Here is a 16,174-nt window from a genome sequence, read left to right on the forward strand (position 1 = left end):
TGAGAAGGGTAGATAGGTCTTGAACCCCTTTTTTGACTTCTTTCCTTCTCCTCCTCTGTGGTGGGTTGACCCTGGCCAGCTGCTAAGTAGCACAGCTGCTTGCTCATTCCCCCCACCAGTGCAACAGGGAAGAGAATAGGAAGAGCAAAAGTGAGAAAATTCATGGTTTGAGATAAAGACACTTAAATAAGTGAAGGAAGGAGGAAGGGGAAAACCCCAAAAGTGATGCAAATGCAATCACCACCTCCCACAAGTAGACTCATGCCCAATCAGTCTCTGACCAAAACTACCTCCCCCATAATCCCCTTCCCTCACTTACTCTTGTTGAGCAGGGTGTTCTGTGGCACGGAATATCCCCTGGGTCACTCTGGGTTAGCTGTCCAGGTTCTGTCCTCACCCAGCTTTGTGCCCACCCTTGGCCTACTCACTGTGGGGGCCAGAGTGGGGAAAAGAGGAGGTGGAGGTACTGCTCAGCAGTAGCCAGAACACTGGTGTGTTGTCAGCACTGCTTTAGTCACAAATCCAAACCAGCACCCTCTTGAGAAAATAAACTCCATCCCAGCCAGACCCAGTACACCCACTCTTTTCACTTGGCATCAACCCACTTCTCGCGCGTTTCGATTTTACTAGTATTGATGGCTTCTGCTGTGTGGCTTCTGTTGTCTCTACCAACTAGCCCTACATATTTACCTCATCAACTGCCCTTTCTTTCCAGCTGTTCTCTGAAATCCACTATTGTCTTTGCTTCTTCCCTTTTAACTTTTTTTTTTTTTTTTCCATTCTGCAACGTAGAAGACAATTAATGAGCTCCAAGCTGAAATTTGGGATTCAGCTTGTAATAAGATAATGCATCCATTTGAATGCATGAAGTGAACATGTTCTTCATTGTGGGTCGTCTTTTATTGTGCATTAGAATGTCAGCGTGTATACTCTCCATAAAAGTTGCTTGCCTGTTCACTGGGAGACCAGTTAACCTTAATTCTTCTGAAAACGGTATGTCCGTTGCTGTGTTAAGCTTATATCAAAAGTTGCAGAAGATTGCTGATAGGGCCAGATGCACAAATCTAATGAGCATTCTTTCAAGTTAGAGCACCCAGGAGTGCTCATTAAATAAATGGCAATGGTAGAGGGATGACTCTAAAATGCAAAAATCTCTGCTCTGTGCCAACTTGTTAGAGAAAACATTATGTGCCAAAGTTATAATAAAACAATACCATACTTCAGCATGCAAGTTAGTTTCCGAGCTTGCTTTGTGAGCTTTATTCTTGTGTACAGTCGCTGCCTGTACGTGCTGCAGTACTGAGAATCTGAGACTCATGCAATGGAAGGGGAGAGCATTACCTATTAATATCTTCATACCTGAAGTTTCTTAAGTGTAAACTGCTACATTTTTGACAGTTTTGTATAAATTGTGAAAATAAATGAAGTTTCTGATTTTCTTCATGCAGAACCATTCTTATTCAGAAAGATGCAGTTCTCTGAGCCACGTAGACTGCATGGTATTTGGGTACTCGGTTTCTGCATGCAATTTCTACTTTGCTGTGCACACTGGTAGGCTGGCAAATACTGCAGTTGAGAAGGATCTCTGATAACTTTGCCAGTTATGGTATTATAATCTTTTTGTCTTGCTTCCTACTGAGTAAAAAAAAAAAGAAAGATGTATTGGCATAGACATTAATGTGACATTATGTTTTCAAAAAGCATGCTGAAGTCCGGGGAGGTCCATCCAAAAAAATAGATGACTTGTCACAGTACAGCATTGGAAAAAAAACCCCAGTCTGATCACTTCCCTTCTCATCTGAATTCCCAAGTTTTCCTGTGTATATACGGTTCCTCGGCTGACTCAGATAAAAGCGGCCGTTTCACTTGGGCTTTGGCTTATTGCTCTGGTGGAACAATTACATTGGTGAATCTTTCAAACAAAAGTGGGATGCCACAGAAGTTGGTTTTGACCGTTTTGTTTATGACATGCCATCCTCATACACGTTGGTGTGCAGGTGAATTTATGCTTATTTTTAGAACTTAAATCATTTTATGAGAAGCTGTAAGAAAAAATTTGAACTTTGACTGCTCTGCTTCTCTAATAGGCTAGATTTTCTGTTTTTTTCCCCTGACAATCTTGCACATTTTTGCAGCAGTTGTTACTTCACAGTTGGTTATTGTGGGAGTTGTGATGGTGAAAATGGGAATAAGAAGGCAGGAAATGACATTTCTTTTGGTGAACATTAATGTAGTTTTCTTCTTCAGTTCTTTGGGAAACATTATGGGTCTTTAAAAGCGTAAGTTTGCGTTGCAGACCCAGTGTCCCTAAAGGTTGTACCTACGGTATTCTGTAAAATAATGTGCTGTTTTAAACTCGTTTAAAAAGCATCTGAAATCACTCCACCACTAGGGTTTTTTTGACATCTCAGTACTATTAAATGATCGTTTTTAAACCATGTTTAAGAAAGAAATTTGCATCTGGTTGAAGTATTGGTATGTCAGATTTCATGCCAGTGAGACTAATGAATAAGTTACAGCATATTTGGAGTGTAATGGGAGCGCCGAGTGGGCCTGGATCAGAATCAGGGTGCTACGAGTCCAGATTTCTGGTTTTCTTTCTATGAAGATTAAAATACGCTATTCAGAATTAAGTGAGAACAGTCTGTTAGCATTCCTGTAAACCAGTATGATAGAGCATGCAGTGGTTTTTCCGCTCACATCTATTGCAAGGGACAGGTCTGTGTGTGTTGATAGCTGGAGTGAATGTGGCATGGAGAAAGCTGGCCAAAATGCAGAACAAATTAAAGTCAGGTTCAAGTAGTACAGTATCTAGAAATTGAAGCTAATCAAGTTATGCCTACATTTTTCTAATATGGCAAGAAAATGAGGAAAATGTTTCATTTCTGTCATTCATTTTGATGTTTTGACATTCTGCCTTATTCATTTCAGTCTAGCATTGCTGGGTTTTCCTACTCTTTGGCTACAGAAAATGACAGTCACTTAAAGAAATCTAAAATGAAATGCAAAGGAACTTGGGGAAGTATGTCTGGTTTCATCTGCACAAGTAGTGAGTGTGGGGTTGAGCACCTGGTAGCATATGTAAGTCTGTTGGAGTATCCCTGGGCTTTTCTGCTCTTGCTGCCTGGAAGTCATCTGAATGAAATGTGAAGGCTGGGTATACGTTGGTCCTTGATTTCCAAAGGTCTGGCAGCAGGGCCAGAGCTGTAGCTCCAGCCGGGCTGCTGCTATCCAGAAATCTGAACGAGCCCGCTGCTAGAGATGTGCTCTCTCGCCTATACGTGGTGAACGTGCCGCGCCTGAGCAGCCTGCACTCAGACATGTGCCATTCACAGACATTGTTTGCGTGTGCCTAATGTTGGAGCTAGACCTACTCTGCCTGGAGTGGTTGTAAAACCTTCTGCAGCACGCGTAAAGAAACCAGCATTTATACGTGCTCACTTTTTCCTACCTAAATTGGACAGGTGTTTTTTTTTGTGGAAGGGAACCCACTGTTTAAATAATCAGTGTGTGTTTGTGCTATTGAATCCCGAGGTGAATTAGAAAGAGTACAGTATTCAGTAATGCATCATTTTAGTATTTCCACTTAGCACACACACACAGAGTTTTTAATCGAGTTTGCTGCACTTTGGTAATCATGTCATTCCTTTACTGTTTTTTTTTAAGCCAAATTTGCTCCTCTAGTTTATTTAGCCTTCAATTTTACATAATTTGATTATAAAGTAACTGCTAGTTAAATCTGTAAGAAGACTGGAAAAGAAGGGAATTATGCCTGTGTGTATTAGATAGATAACTAGGGGGAGTTACGAGGTTTACCTTGGTTCACAAAAGGACCTCAGTGGCTTTTCTAGGCTGAGAACTTGGTTTCTTTGCTCACGGTCTCAAGGTAAATGGGATGGGTCTTGATTTTTTGTCACACCAATTTTACAGCCTATCAACCATTAATCTAAGTGCATTTGGTTCTGTTTCACAGAACAGAGAGCAGTAGTCTACAGTCTTCTCAAAAGCCATACCTCATTACCAATGAAAAATGTGGTATCTAGAGCTGTTGGAAATTTGTGTTCTGAAAGTTTGGAGGAGGAAAGTCTAAAGTTCTGTATTGCTGTGGTGATAAATTATCCTCAAAACCAAGGGCGAATGAGACTGTTTTGATGGGATATGTTTGAGTGGAAAAGTCAGGCTGTGGTTTAGTGTCTACCCTGCACTCTTTGCTCAGAACTGTCCAGAGATCTGGCTGCAGTCAGTACGTGCTCGGGAGATGTTTTTGCTGTGATGACAGTATGCTTAGAATAGCTCCTTGTCTGGCTCTAAACTGTGGCCTCTCAGCTTCTGAGGGCTGGCTTGTCCTCCTGTGTGTTTGTGCCACACACTGCAGAAGCCCAGTGGCACACTGCATTTGGAGTCCTCCTTTGAAAGGTAGGAGCTGCTGCTTACTATCTCTTCAGCCTTCACTAGGCCTAATGAGTTCTGTGCCACAGTTAAAGATCCATCAATGCCTTGATGACAAACAGCACGGCATTCAGCAGACCGTGCTGTATCTGTTCTTCCAAAAACAATCTCAGATTTCTCTTAGACTATAAATTGAATCCCCTACCATCTTAGCTTCTGAGCATTTAGGGTGCTGTGGAAAAGCTTACATAGCTTCTCTGAAAAAACTAGAAAAATACAACCCTGCTTCTTACAGTGTGACCCTTCCGTATCACTGAAGGGTGAATGCAAGCTAAACTTATTCTTTCAAACCAAAATAAATAGAAGTGATTGCAAGATCAGGAGTGAAATACCAGTAGACAGTTTTGGGAAAAATCCCTTCTCGGTCAAAGGTAGCATGACAGCCTGTTAGATGGCAGCATTACATTTTCTAGCCTTGTACGTCCTTAAACCCCATGAGGAGATGAGAAAACCTCTTCCCAAATGCAAATTTAAGGGTGGAGTCGAGAGATAAAAGATTGCTCATTTATTGGAAGTCCCGTTGAAACAGACAGGCTGGCAGATAAGCTGTATGTATGTATTCTAGACATAATATAGTTTGTTTGCTGTTAGGGTAATAAAATTACTCCAAAGTCTTGTGAATTTGCAGTGGATTCACAAAACCAAGTTTACTTTAGGACTGAGTATTTATACTCCAAATGTAATTGTATAATTAATCATGTTTGCACTCTGGTATCTTTTTGATGCATTTCACTTTTCCTAAACAGAATGAAGATGGATTAACAGAATTCTTTGAAAATGTGGTAAAACACACCCAAATGAAGCCAAAGAAAGTGATTGGCTGGATTTTGAAAGACCTGCTCGGTTATTTGAAACAACATTCCCTTACAGTAAATGAAAGGTCAGGCTTCTTGATTACTACAGTGGTGAAACAAAAGTGATCTTTCGCATGTACCACGACTAGTATCATGTCACTCTGTTGCCCGCTTCTGCTTTACTTAGTATCTGTGAAGTTTGTTACGAGGCAGTACTAGGTCGGCCTTGATGCTGTCATGCTGAACCGAGTTAACCAAACACCTTGCATGTAGTTAAGAGGAGTAATCGGAGTCAGTAGGACTGTGTAGTTAAGAGTAGTAATCAGAGTCTTCCTCCTCTGGAATACGACAACAGTAAAGGCACAGTCAGGCTATCAATACCAAAGTTGAATACAGTGTGTCATGAGGAAAAATGCTAGCTTGTCCTGCTAAACTGTGTGATCTTTAGGCAAGCAACAAATAGCCTAGAAACCTCCACTTTATTCTCTGAGGTAACTTCTGGCTCCTTTTTCCCTAGCCCAGTCAGTTCTTTGGTCCTGGCTGACCTTCTGAACCTTCTAGAAAAAAAAGAAATTTCTTCTACAGCAGCAAAGCAGGTAAGTACCTGTTTGATTTTACTGTACTTTGAAGCTGGGGCTGCTTACTCCATCCACGTAGCGAGTTTATAATCGGTGTGTACCAGTACATCGCTTGCTTTAAAAGGAAATTATTTATTGTGTTGATGAAGTATTAATTTTGTTTCTATACCACATACATACAAGAGATGAAAATGCCTTGTGTGTATATAATCTTACAGATACGTCTGCATAGTCGGTGTTAGAAGGGGGCAGAAGCCAAGCAGTAGATGGAAGCAGTGTGAACTGAGGTCAGTTAAATCCTGCTTCTGAGCAGACTGGACACTAGATCTCAGTTTCACAGGCCGAGTCAGACCTGAGTGAAGGGTCAGGGGGAGCTAATCCGTGACTTGGAGTTAAGCTGAGAGTATCAGTTAGTAGGTCCTAAGGACGGCAGGGTCCTCATTCCCAGGCATTAGCGTGTGGAAAAGGATATAATTCACCTGAGTGTAGTCACAAAAAGAGTTCTGCTTTGGTGTATTCCTGTGTCAAAAGTGGAGAGGTCTGCCCTTCCTTTTGTCCTTCTTTGAGCAAGTGCCATCATGGACGTCTCAAGCAAGTACGGATGGTAAAGCTCGTTTCTCCCTCTTTTTAAGTATCATCTTGCTTGTGACAGTCTGCAAAATCAGCTCTTGATGATTTGTATCTCAAATTGTATAGTTCATGATGGGTATGGTGACTGCTGTGGCTGTGGGCAAAATCTGGAGTCTTTGTGCGACAGGGAATAATCTGTCATTCACCTTAAATTGATGCCCACTCATTTACGCGGAACGCATTGTCTTTTCAGATTAGCTATTATCCTTTCGATAAGCACATTAGATGACTGCTTCTTCTCAGTTGTTCATCAGTGAAACTGTTAATTGCAATTTAAATATCTTCATTAAGAAATTTAACTTGCCTTGTCTGCTTTGAAGTTTTTAACGCTCTGAAATACACAGAGCGGGTCTCCATCTTTTTCCATCTTTCTAGCACATACTGATTTAATGCCAGCACAACTTGGGAGTAGTATTGAAGTCAGTTCACTGTTTTGTGCATGGTTATAAACCAGGCGGAACTGTTGCAGAGGTGGCTCTTCACCCTACTTGGAGACACCGAAGCTTCCTGGTTTGTTGTTCTCTTTTTTGGAGATGCTTGTGGGTCTTCATTAAGTTGGTCTTCTTGTTGGTCTGCTTCTGTGAATAGCCAGCTGCGTGTGACAGGCGTCATAAATAAGGATTTAAGTGCCTGACTTAAGGCGTGTGCATTGGGAAATTTTGTATTGGAAAAGTAAAAGCTTCACAGAGGAGATAAAGTATTAATAGGAAAAGCATTGGAATGCAGAGCGGTTCTGTGCCTGCGGGGTTATGGCACACCCGTCAGTTTGGCGTCTGCATTCGAAAGGGAAGCTGCAGAGCTCCAGCCTTAACTCTGGGGTTCCTTGTGGAGGTGGATGCAGGGTACCCGTGCTCTTCTACGGGAGTTTCTTGCCTTGTGATATATTCGTGCGCCAGCACTTCTGACAGGTTATGAAATGTCAAGAATTTCAGAGATGCTTTTCTTGTTTAATTACCAACTCCTTGTAATGTGCATGTTGTCCTCGGTGTTCTGAAATTGGACACAGAGAAATAACAGCGCTGTTTGCCATCCCTGAGTGATGCTATCAAACTGCAGAAACCTTGCCACATTTAGAAAAGTATTTTGGTTGCCTGGATGTCGGAAGAATAACAAATGTTTATAACAATTCTCAGCAGTAGGCAGAGATACTGGATGGCCCGAGGGCAGAAAAGGCTATATATATACACACACAACAGCAGATGAATTGCAGCACTTGGGGTGGGGGAGAATGAACTGCAGTGGTGGAGCCAGATCGAACGTGAAAGGATGGAAGGGTTCGACGGGGTGAGCACACAGACCTGCGTACACATACGTGCTTGCTGTGGGAAGCTGCTAACAGTTTAAATTTTTTAAAAGGTTTTGTGTTGGGTCTCTGCTGTATCAGGCACTAAAACACAGGCAGATAAAAGCTGTGAGCGCTGACTGTAGACACGGAACATCGTATGGCAGGACGCATATGCCAAGGGAAGGGCACTGACTGCTTCCGTAATTACCACTTAGGTAATTACAGAGCTCGTGCCCAACTTGCCATCAAATCCAGCATCCTGCTCCAGAGGTCTCCGAAGCGGTTTCCGCCCGTGCAAAGGGGAGCAGCTCCCCGCTCTGCCGGCGCGTGGGGCGGGGGGGGGGTGAGCCTGCCCTGGATGGGGGGAGCCACACGGGCAGGAGCTGTGGGCCAGCCCGGGGGGGGCACCCACAGCGGGAGGTGCCGGTGCCCCTCGCCCGGGGCTGAAACCGACCTGGTGTGGGGAGGGTGCCCGGGGTGAGGCCACAGGCCCCGTTTGCCGGGCTGGCGTAAGGGGCCCGCCTTTGGGTCGCGACGTGGTTGGGGGGAGGCTGGTTCCTGGGCCGGGGGGGGATGGAAAGTTGGCCCTGCCGCCGAGGGCCACGCCGCAGCGAGTTCTGCGTGGACGCCCTTTGTCGGGGGTCCGTGGTGGGGCGTGGAGCAGAGCAGACCCCGGGGTCTCGTTCGCTTCTGCAGTCGCATAGGTCACTTCAAAGTAGCTAGCGGGAAAATGAGTACAGTACACAAACCTAAACAGAAGCATCTGCTTTGACAATTACGGCTATGCCATCTGGAAGACTGGACCCAGCCTGCCCCTCGCTTTTCTCAGAGGCTGAGGGACAACTGCCAGACACGGAGGCTTCCATCACTGGAAAGGAGAGATGCCCAGGGGATCGACTCGAGTGGTACTGCCTGCCGCTTCCCTCCCACCCTTGGCAGCAAATCACTGCAGATAGGGTTTCCAGTTGGAGCCTTCTCAGGCACAGCAGTCAGCTGGCACGTTCACCAGTTGCAAAACGTCTGATGTGATGCCCGTGGCAGCCAGACGTGTAAGTCCTGATTAATTCATCTTGACCAATGGTTTGCTGCTATGCCGGTGTAGGTAGAGACTGCAGAACATCATTAAAATCTAATCACGCTCAGGCACGAATCAATAGTAGAAACTACTGAGATTTCAGTAATGGAAATGAGGCCTGAGATTCTCGTTTTGGCTCTGGAGGCTTCATAATTTGATCCTCCTGTTCTGGTGCAGGCAGTTTGTGTAAATGAGTTGAAATCATTTTTTAAACTGCTTTCTTTAGATTCGTGCTCCTTGCCAAGTGGAGAAACACATTTTTAAAAGTGCATCCTTGACAGGTCTTGGCCACATCTCTTTCTGCTTTCCTACATACCTGTAAACAAGCAAGGGCCTTGATAACGTCGTTGCTCTACTAGCCAAGCGGAGACTAAAAGTACACAGGATACAGATGTCACAGGGAAAATCTGGTGCCTTGAAGGTTTCTAATGGGCAAGCTCTCCTCAGTGCCAGGAGACGTTTGGCACGGGCATAGCAGGGAATCAGAGCTGGATCTCTGACTGCCAAGCCGGCCTGCCCCTGATCTAAGTCAGCCTGATGCACGAGTTCCTCCTGGGTAACTCTGCCATCGGCTGCGTAGATTTTGCTTGTTTCGGATTTCCCCTCCCTGTAGCCCACGCCATCCTGCTCGAATACACACCAGTCGCAAAAAAAATCACATTTGCCTTCTTCCAGGAGAGCGATACGGCGTACTCCCTGCCCAGCCCCTGATCTCTGCAGCGCTACAGACTCTTCAGGGCGTCTGGCTGTGGGCTGTGCTGTGGGAAGAGGACAGGGCTCCTCCTGAGGGGTGGCGTCGGGGGACAGAAAGCTTCCTGCCCTCAGGGAAGGAGCAGGAGGGGGCAGCCTGGGGGGGGGGTAGCAATGGAGCGCAACGGAAGAAAAAGGCAAGTGGCTGCAGAGGGGCTGAATCTCCGTTGGATGCGTTTCTTTCTAGGGGTATTCCAGGTAGCACTGGCATGATGGTTTTTAAGTACTGCACTCGAAGGAAGATCTTGAAGACATACACTTCACTGATTTATTTAGATATAAACAGCTTACAGCGGTTGTAACTCCGGCTGCTTATCGGTAACTTTAATATTGCGATCTGCCTTTAACCCTCTTACAGGGAAAAAACCAAGCTGTAGCTGCCACAATACAGCTGCGTGTCATTACCCTCTCTCAAGGTGCCTCCAGCAGAGTGATAAGATCCCATAAAAAGCTTTGGGGTACTTCTGGCAAGCAAATCTCCCCTTGCAGGAATTGTGTCAGTGCGCGGTTCTTAAATACCTGTTGTGGCTACGAAATTGTTTAACTCGGAGGTCTTTTGTACCAGAAAATTCTTCATGCTGAAGAAAATTGCTGGGTTAGTTGAGATACCATCCCGCGTGCTTCATTTTCCCTAAGTTGCCTTGCTGCCCTGCTAATTATTTAACATGCACTTTGACTGCCCCTTCTCGTCTCCCCGTCCCAGCCTCCTCTTCATTCTACAGCGAGTATGTAATGCCGAAGTTTTGATGCGACAGCCATTTCCATACTGGTGCACAGCGACGGCCCAAACATACAATTAGATCTTCAGTTCAGGATGGAGCACGAGCAGCTGTTTTAATAAGGGCCTGCTTTCTCTCCTCCCACAGCTCTGAAATAAGAGCAAAGGGAATACAGAAAACGGCTGCCCAAGGAAATTGGTTTTTTATAAATGTTCTCTCCTCTCCAGTTTATTCCAGGGCGATAGCCTGCCACAGTGTAGGATAACACACTGGCATTAGCAAGCGATTATTCCGGGGGCCTGGGCTGGCCCCGCAGCCCGGTGCTTGGAGGTGATGCACAGCTGGGCCGGAGCTGCTGCGTTCATCCTGCTTGGCACTATCTGTCTTCTGCTTCCTCGCAGCTCTCCTCCTTCCAGCCCGCTGCTGCGGCCCGGCAGCGGGAGGAGTTACCTGGGCTTGGCCGTGGTCCGACAGCCAGCTGCTCCTCGGTTCCCGGGCAGAGACGTCGGCCCGCGGGAACGCGAGTTCTTACGGCTCCCAGGCAGTTCCTGTGAATGACACGAGAGGAGCACACGTGCTGCCTTCTCCGCCGTGGTGCCCCCCCCCCCCCTCTCAGAGCTGTGGGGGCCGCGCTGGGCGAGCTCCTCACCAAGAGGTGCCATCACCGGGGCGGCCCCCGGGACCGCCGGAGGCTGCAGAGCTCTGGTTGCGAACCGTGAAGCTGGTGCTCGTGCCTCAAGTGCAAAATGCTTCGTCTTACTCCAGGATGCGGAGAAGGAGCCGGGGGTACAAGAGCTCTTTCGGCGAGGCGTGGAATTAAACCTTGGGTTTGTTCACGTTTAGACAATCTGCTTTTGCTTTAACTAAAATCTGGCTTCTTGGATCGGTAACTGAAATGCTGCACGTGAACAACACTGGTATGTCAAGACGCTTGACCTTTTGCTACTGGTTGTGATTTTTCAGGTGCTTGCGGAATTGTGGAAGGGAGAAAAGAAGAGTCCTCTTGAAATTGTTAAAGAAAAGAAACTTGAACTGATACAGGATCAAAAAGAGCTTGAACAGATCTGCCAGGCGGTGATTGATGGACAAGAAAATGAGGTGATTACGATGGTGCTGGGAAGCTTGTGCACTGTGGCAGCCCGTGGCACTAAAAAGGGCGTTAAAATGGCCTCTCTTTCTTTTCCTTTTGATTGGCATCTGAGCTCTCGAGCCAGTATAGAGCATTAAAGCTGCTGCTGAGATATTATCAGGCTTTTCTTCTCCTTTCTTATTTTACTAAGTGATTTTTTTTTTTTTTGAAACTGAAGCTTACACGAAATGATCAGCAGAAGAAATTACCAGTCTGCCTAATGTGCTAAGTCATTCTGAGAGGCCATAAAAATTTAATGCAGGAAAGGAAAACTGCGGGGCCCCGTCCCTCTTCAGCTATACTGCCATTAACCCGACCTGGCCACCCAGCCACATAACTCTGATCTTTATGTCATCTGTTGTGATATTAGGGCATCGCTGTTAACCTGTTCTGAAGCTGGAGATTGAAGTTACCTGCCAGCACGGTGCATGTTAGTTATGGAATTAGAGACTGTATTGGAGGTGGCAAGGCAAAAATTTCACTCGCATCCATCTCTTTGCCCTCCAGTCATGTCCCCGTCTGCCTCCACTGCCAAAGCACGGAGGCTGGGTGGCCACCCTGCCCGAGGGCAGCTGTGGGGTGGGGGGGAGCCGGCCCCCTCCCCGGGGCAGCCGTGGCTCCAGAGCCCAGAGCCCTGCCCGCTCTGCTGCTGGGCTGCCGCAGCAGCGCGAACGCTGCAGCAGGAAGGATGGGGTTTGGCTCTTCCCCATCTCCTTGGAAGGACACGCAGCAGCCTGCCTGGCTCATCGGTCTAGAAAGGTCTGAGCCGGGGGAAAAAAAAAAAAAAAAAAAAAAAAAAAAAAACGAAACAAAACCTTGTTGATCATGAGAGGGGAGGAATGGGAAGGGATCTCGAGAATCTAAAATCTGCTTTATAAAAAGCAAAATGAAAACAAGTGCGCTTACGTTCTCCGGAGTGAAAATGTAAAAGCAGAAGTGAATAGCTCACTTCTAATACAAACACTGTCTAGATACATTTGCCATTTGGAAAAAACCATTAACATCTTTTGAGAACAATACCACCCACCCCAGATCTCATTGGGGGATGCTAACAGCTCTGCAAGAGCTTTTGATAAAATGAGCTTGCAGTAGGTCGGCGTGACCTCCATCAGCCTGACTCATTTGCAGAGCCTGATAAAAGTGCTGCTGCATTTTCAGGCCGGTATGGAAGCACAAGTGTGGATAGAAAGAACATTACAACTGACTGGGAAGCGCAGAAGCCGAAGGTCCGTACCTGTGCTCCCATTTCAATAATAACGCTTTCTCTGAGAATGTAATTCCTCTCTGTTTGCCTCTGTTTCGGTCAAGCCAAATGCAGTGGAACGGCCTCACTTCCCTACTTCTTCCAGGTGATCTTTTGCCGAGGCAAAGCCTGCCTTGAAGGCCTGTAATTCACTGCTTGAAATCGCTGCGAGAGCTTACCTTGCAAAACAGCATTAGCTGGGTACTTGACAGGAGGGGGGCGAGGGGAAAAGCACGTCGTGCTTTTTGAGAGTAAAACTTACTTGAAAACGAACTACCTTCCAGTTGTTCAAACCGACACTGAGCACTTCATGAAAATGCAGCTTCTGGACCGTACCGCGCTCTGCATATAGGTAATTTCTAGCAGATCAGGAGCAGTGAGCCCTTCCCACATTGTGGCATTACAGAGAAGATTTTCAGACTGCCAGTAACCCGGATACTGTAATGAGGAGCAATATTTGCATTTGTGGTTGCTTTTGGCACAGTTGGCGGTTCACACGTTCGCAATCCTTCCCATAATATCTGTAAATACGACATCCTGTTTAATTGAAGCTGTCGTGTTTTACCCAGTAACTCTGACAAGGTAGGGAATGTCTGCCCTGCCACACAAACGACCTGAAGGCCGGACGCTTGTCTTTCAGCAGCAGCCTCTCCTTTAGGAATGCCCTAAAGGGAAATTTCCAACGCTTTTTTTTTCAGTGTCTTTACTTTAGCTTTAATTTAAACGTGGCCCTGGCTGTTTCGCAGGTGCTTGTGCATCAAACACTAGGTGTCTGATAGGAGGTGGTATTTCTGATCAGTCAATTAATTGCTACGTGGCAAAGGATTCCTTGCTTAAAGGAAAGAACGTGCTGCCACAGAAACACCTACGTCTGTGCTTGCAGGACCTCACAAATATTATCGAACAGATTATGATTCAATGCAAATCACTTGTTATAACGGCACGTTAGATTGAGTAAAAAGGTAGATCCTATTAGCAAAAAGTCAGTCTCATTTTTTTGGCTCCATTCCAGGAAGTCACTGTTCAGGTTGCAGACACTGTTAAAATCCAAAGTGTTTTTTCTGACTTTTTCAATAAGAGAAGATCTTTCTATTAGTTGTAAGGCCCTGCTGCTGCAGGGACTTGCTGTTGTCTCATGGGAGCAGAGCAGGAGCTTATTGCAAAGCTGAAGGCAGGTTTTATAAATAACATCTTAGCCCAAAAATACAGTATTCTACCACAGTGGTCCAAAAGACAAAAATATTCCTACCTTGGCTGTGCATGAGTGCCAGTGTCCAGGTTTACTGTAACAGTGGTGTCTGTTGGGTTTTTTTTCTTTAAAGGTTATGGCAATAAAAGCGGGGAATCGAAAAGTTCTGAATAAGTTAATTGGCCTGGTGCAAAGAGAAACACAAGGACGTTCCAACCCTGTTCTGGTGAAGCAATTACTAGAGAAGAAGCTGTCAGAGTAGCCACAAGAGAAAACTGCCCGAGTGTCCACAGAAAACACACGCTTCATTCTGCCTGGTTCAGTGCAGCTGAACTTCAGTGCCTCCCCCGGATTCCTGGTTATACTTCAAGCAGCATCACGTCCAAGCCCTCCCCGGATGCATCAGCCAGGGGTGGATGAGCCAGAGAACAGCAGGAGGTGATACAGGTACTCGCATCTCCCTCGCTTTGGTGGGGCATTTTGGAAACGTGACTCCCACCCAGCCACGGGGAACGGGTTCCCCGGGGTTTGTGTGAGTACGCAGAGGGCTGGCTCTAATAAAGCACGGGTAAACTCAGCTTCTCCAGCTGCCTTTTTGGGGGGACGGCAAACGCACAGATCTTGGATGCAAGATCTGGGGGGTGCACACCAACGGCTCCCTGTCCGTTAGCGTGAGCACACCAGTGACCGTGATTAAAACACCCAGCAGTAATTGAGACAAACCCCCTGTGCTTCTGTGCCTGGCAAAAGGGGGGGAAAAAAAAAAAAAGCCCGCTGCTCCTGGTGCCCGAGGGCGGGGGAGAGGAGCAGCCCCCCTGAGGCTCCTGCCACCAACAGCGGGAGGCACCGGCACCCCAGAGCCAGCGCCGCGCTCTGCGCCCGCTCGCAGCTCTGGCGCTGGGTGCTGCAGCACCCGCCGGGGCTCTGCCCAGGGCAAGCACTGCCTTCTGCCTCTCTCTCAGCCACCAGCTCAGGAGAGGGACCTCCTGCTCCAGTTTGTTCTCTCAGCGGGGTGAGAACTTGACCCGGCGGGGTCAGACGTGCCCGGAGCCCGGGGCTGGGGCTTCCTGCCTGCACCGGGACCTGCTCCGTGCTGTGGCAGGAACTGACCGTGCAGCTGCCTTACCAAAACTGAGCTCAGTATCATCCTGAAGAGTGTTTTATACCGTGGCTTGGGTTTTTGTTTTTTTTTTTTTTCTTTTTATGCCTTCCCTTTTTCAGCTCCAGCTTGAAGTATCCCCTGAAATCCAGGGTTAACTTCCCAGTCCCAACCCACTTCGGCTGATCAAGCCCTTAACAGAGGCAGCCTATCACACTTAGGTTTATTAGGGAAAGAAATCCCATTTAGTACCAGGGGTTTGAAGTTCTTAAATCCCTTCTGGAGGTTGCTAAGCTGTACATTTTAAAGATCACATTTCTCTCAGACCCCAGAGATACTTCTTCAGAATTGTTCTTTAGGATGTGCCTGCAGGGCAGACATTGTCACAGGCACAGCAGGTACGGCCCTGGGAATTCAGTCACCTTTTGCAAATGTGGTGCTCGCAGCACTCGTTCAAACTAGGTTGATGGCAGTTCATTCTCATGAGTAAGAGTGCTAATGTATGTCTTGAGGAGGACATTTCTGTAGGAACTGGCTCACGGTCCAAGTGTGAACTCTTAATTAGAAGGAAAAAAAAAAAACAACCCTCCTTTTCAAATCGTATTTAATGAATAAAATGTATACCCATTATTCACATAAAAATAACTTCATAATTCAAAAGTCATGCAGCTGACAAAAAGCAGTAACATGGTTGCAATCAAAAACTACTTCCCTTCAAAAAACCCGAACCCAAACCTCCAAAGCCTCCCCCAAAGCCTAAACCAGCCCCCCCAAGATTTTCACGTAACCTGACCTTCACACAGAGGCTTTTGTCACTTTTCACATCATGAGCAAAACGTACCCTTCTTACTGACACCGGTGTGAATTTTCAGGTAAGTGTTCAGTCAATAAAGGTTTAGATTTTACAGCAAACTTTAAATTTTGGATTCTGTTCAACTCTTGCCATGGCAGCAAGAAAGAAAAAGGCACAAGGGATTCTGCATGCAATCTTGAATCTTAATTTTTAAAGGTACTTCCTCAGTTTGGTGAAACTCAGTTGTTTCCAAAAGGTGGTCCTGGAAGGTTGATGCTGCTGTGCTGAGTTTCCCCACTGCTGTTGTGGGCGCCTCTCAAAAAAGAGAAAGCGGAACACCCATGTGTTTGGAAGAGTCTGTATTTAAAAGGAGGAAGGATCTCCACTACTGTAGCATGGCTACTGTTGGTAAATGGTTTTTTTAATGGCTCCTTCTTAGCC

The 16,174-nt window shown here is 46.3% G+C and overlaps 1 protein-coding gene across 3 annotated transcripts in view; it reads left to right on the forward strand.

The window, feature by feature from the left end:
* GATB (glutamyl-tRNA amidotransferase subunit B) overlaps nt 1-14,418 on the forward strand; it is a 43,210-nt gene extending 28,792 nt beyond the window's left edge. For all 3 annotated transcript variants that reach the window (XM_042808216.1, XM_042808214.1, XM_042808215.1), the window contains exons 10-13: nt 5,196-5,329; nt 5,761-5,839; nt 11,244-11,378; nt 13,975-14,418. In XM_042808216.1, coding sequence (XP_042664150.1) covers nt 5,196-5,329; nt 5,761-5,839; nt 11,244-11,378; nt 13,975-14,103 — 477 coding nt within the window. In that variant the 3' untranslated portion in view covers nt 14,104-14,418. The remainder of the gene's footprint in view (nt 1-5,195; nt 5,330-5,760; nt 5,840-11,243; nt 11,379-13,974) is intronic.
* Nucleotides 14,419-16,174: the final 1,756 nt, after the last annotated feature.

This window comes from Tyto alba, unplaced genomic scaffold, assembly GCF_018691265.1.
Source record: "Tyto alba isolate M040663 unplaced genomic scaffold, T.alba_DEE_v4.0 Super-Scaffold_6, whole genome shotgun sequence".
Lineage (NCBI taxonomy): Eukaryota > Metazoa > Chordata > Aves > Strigiformes > Tytonidae > Tyto > Tyto alba.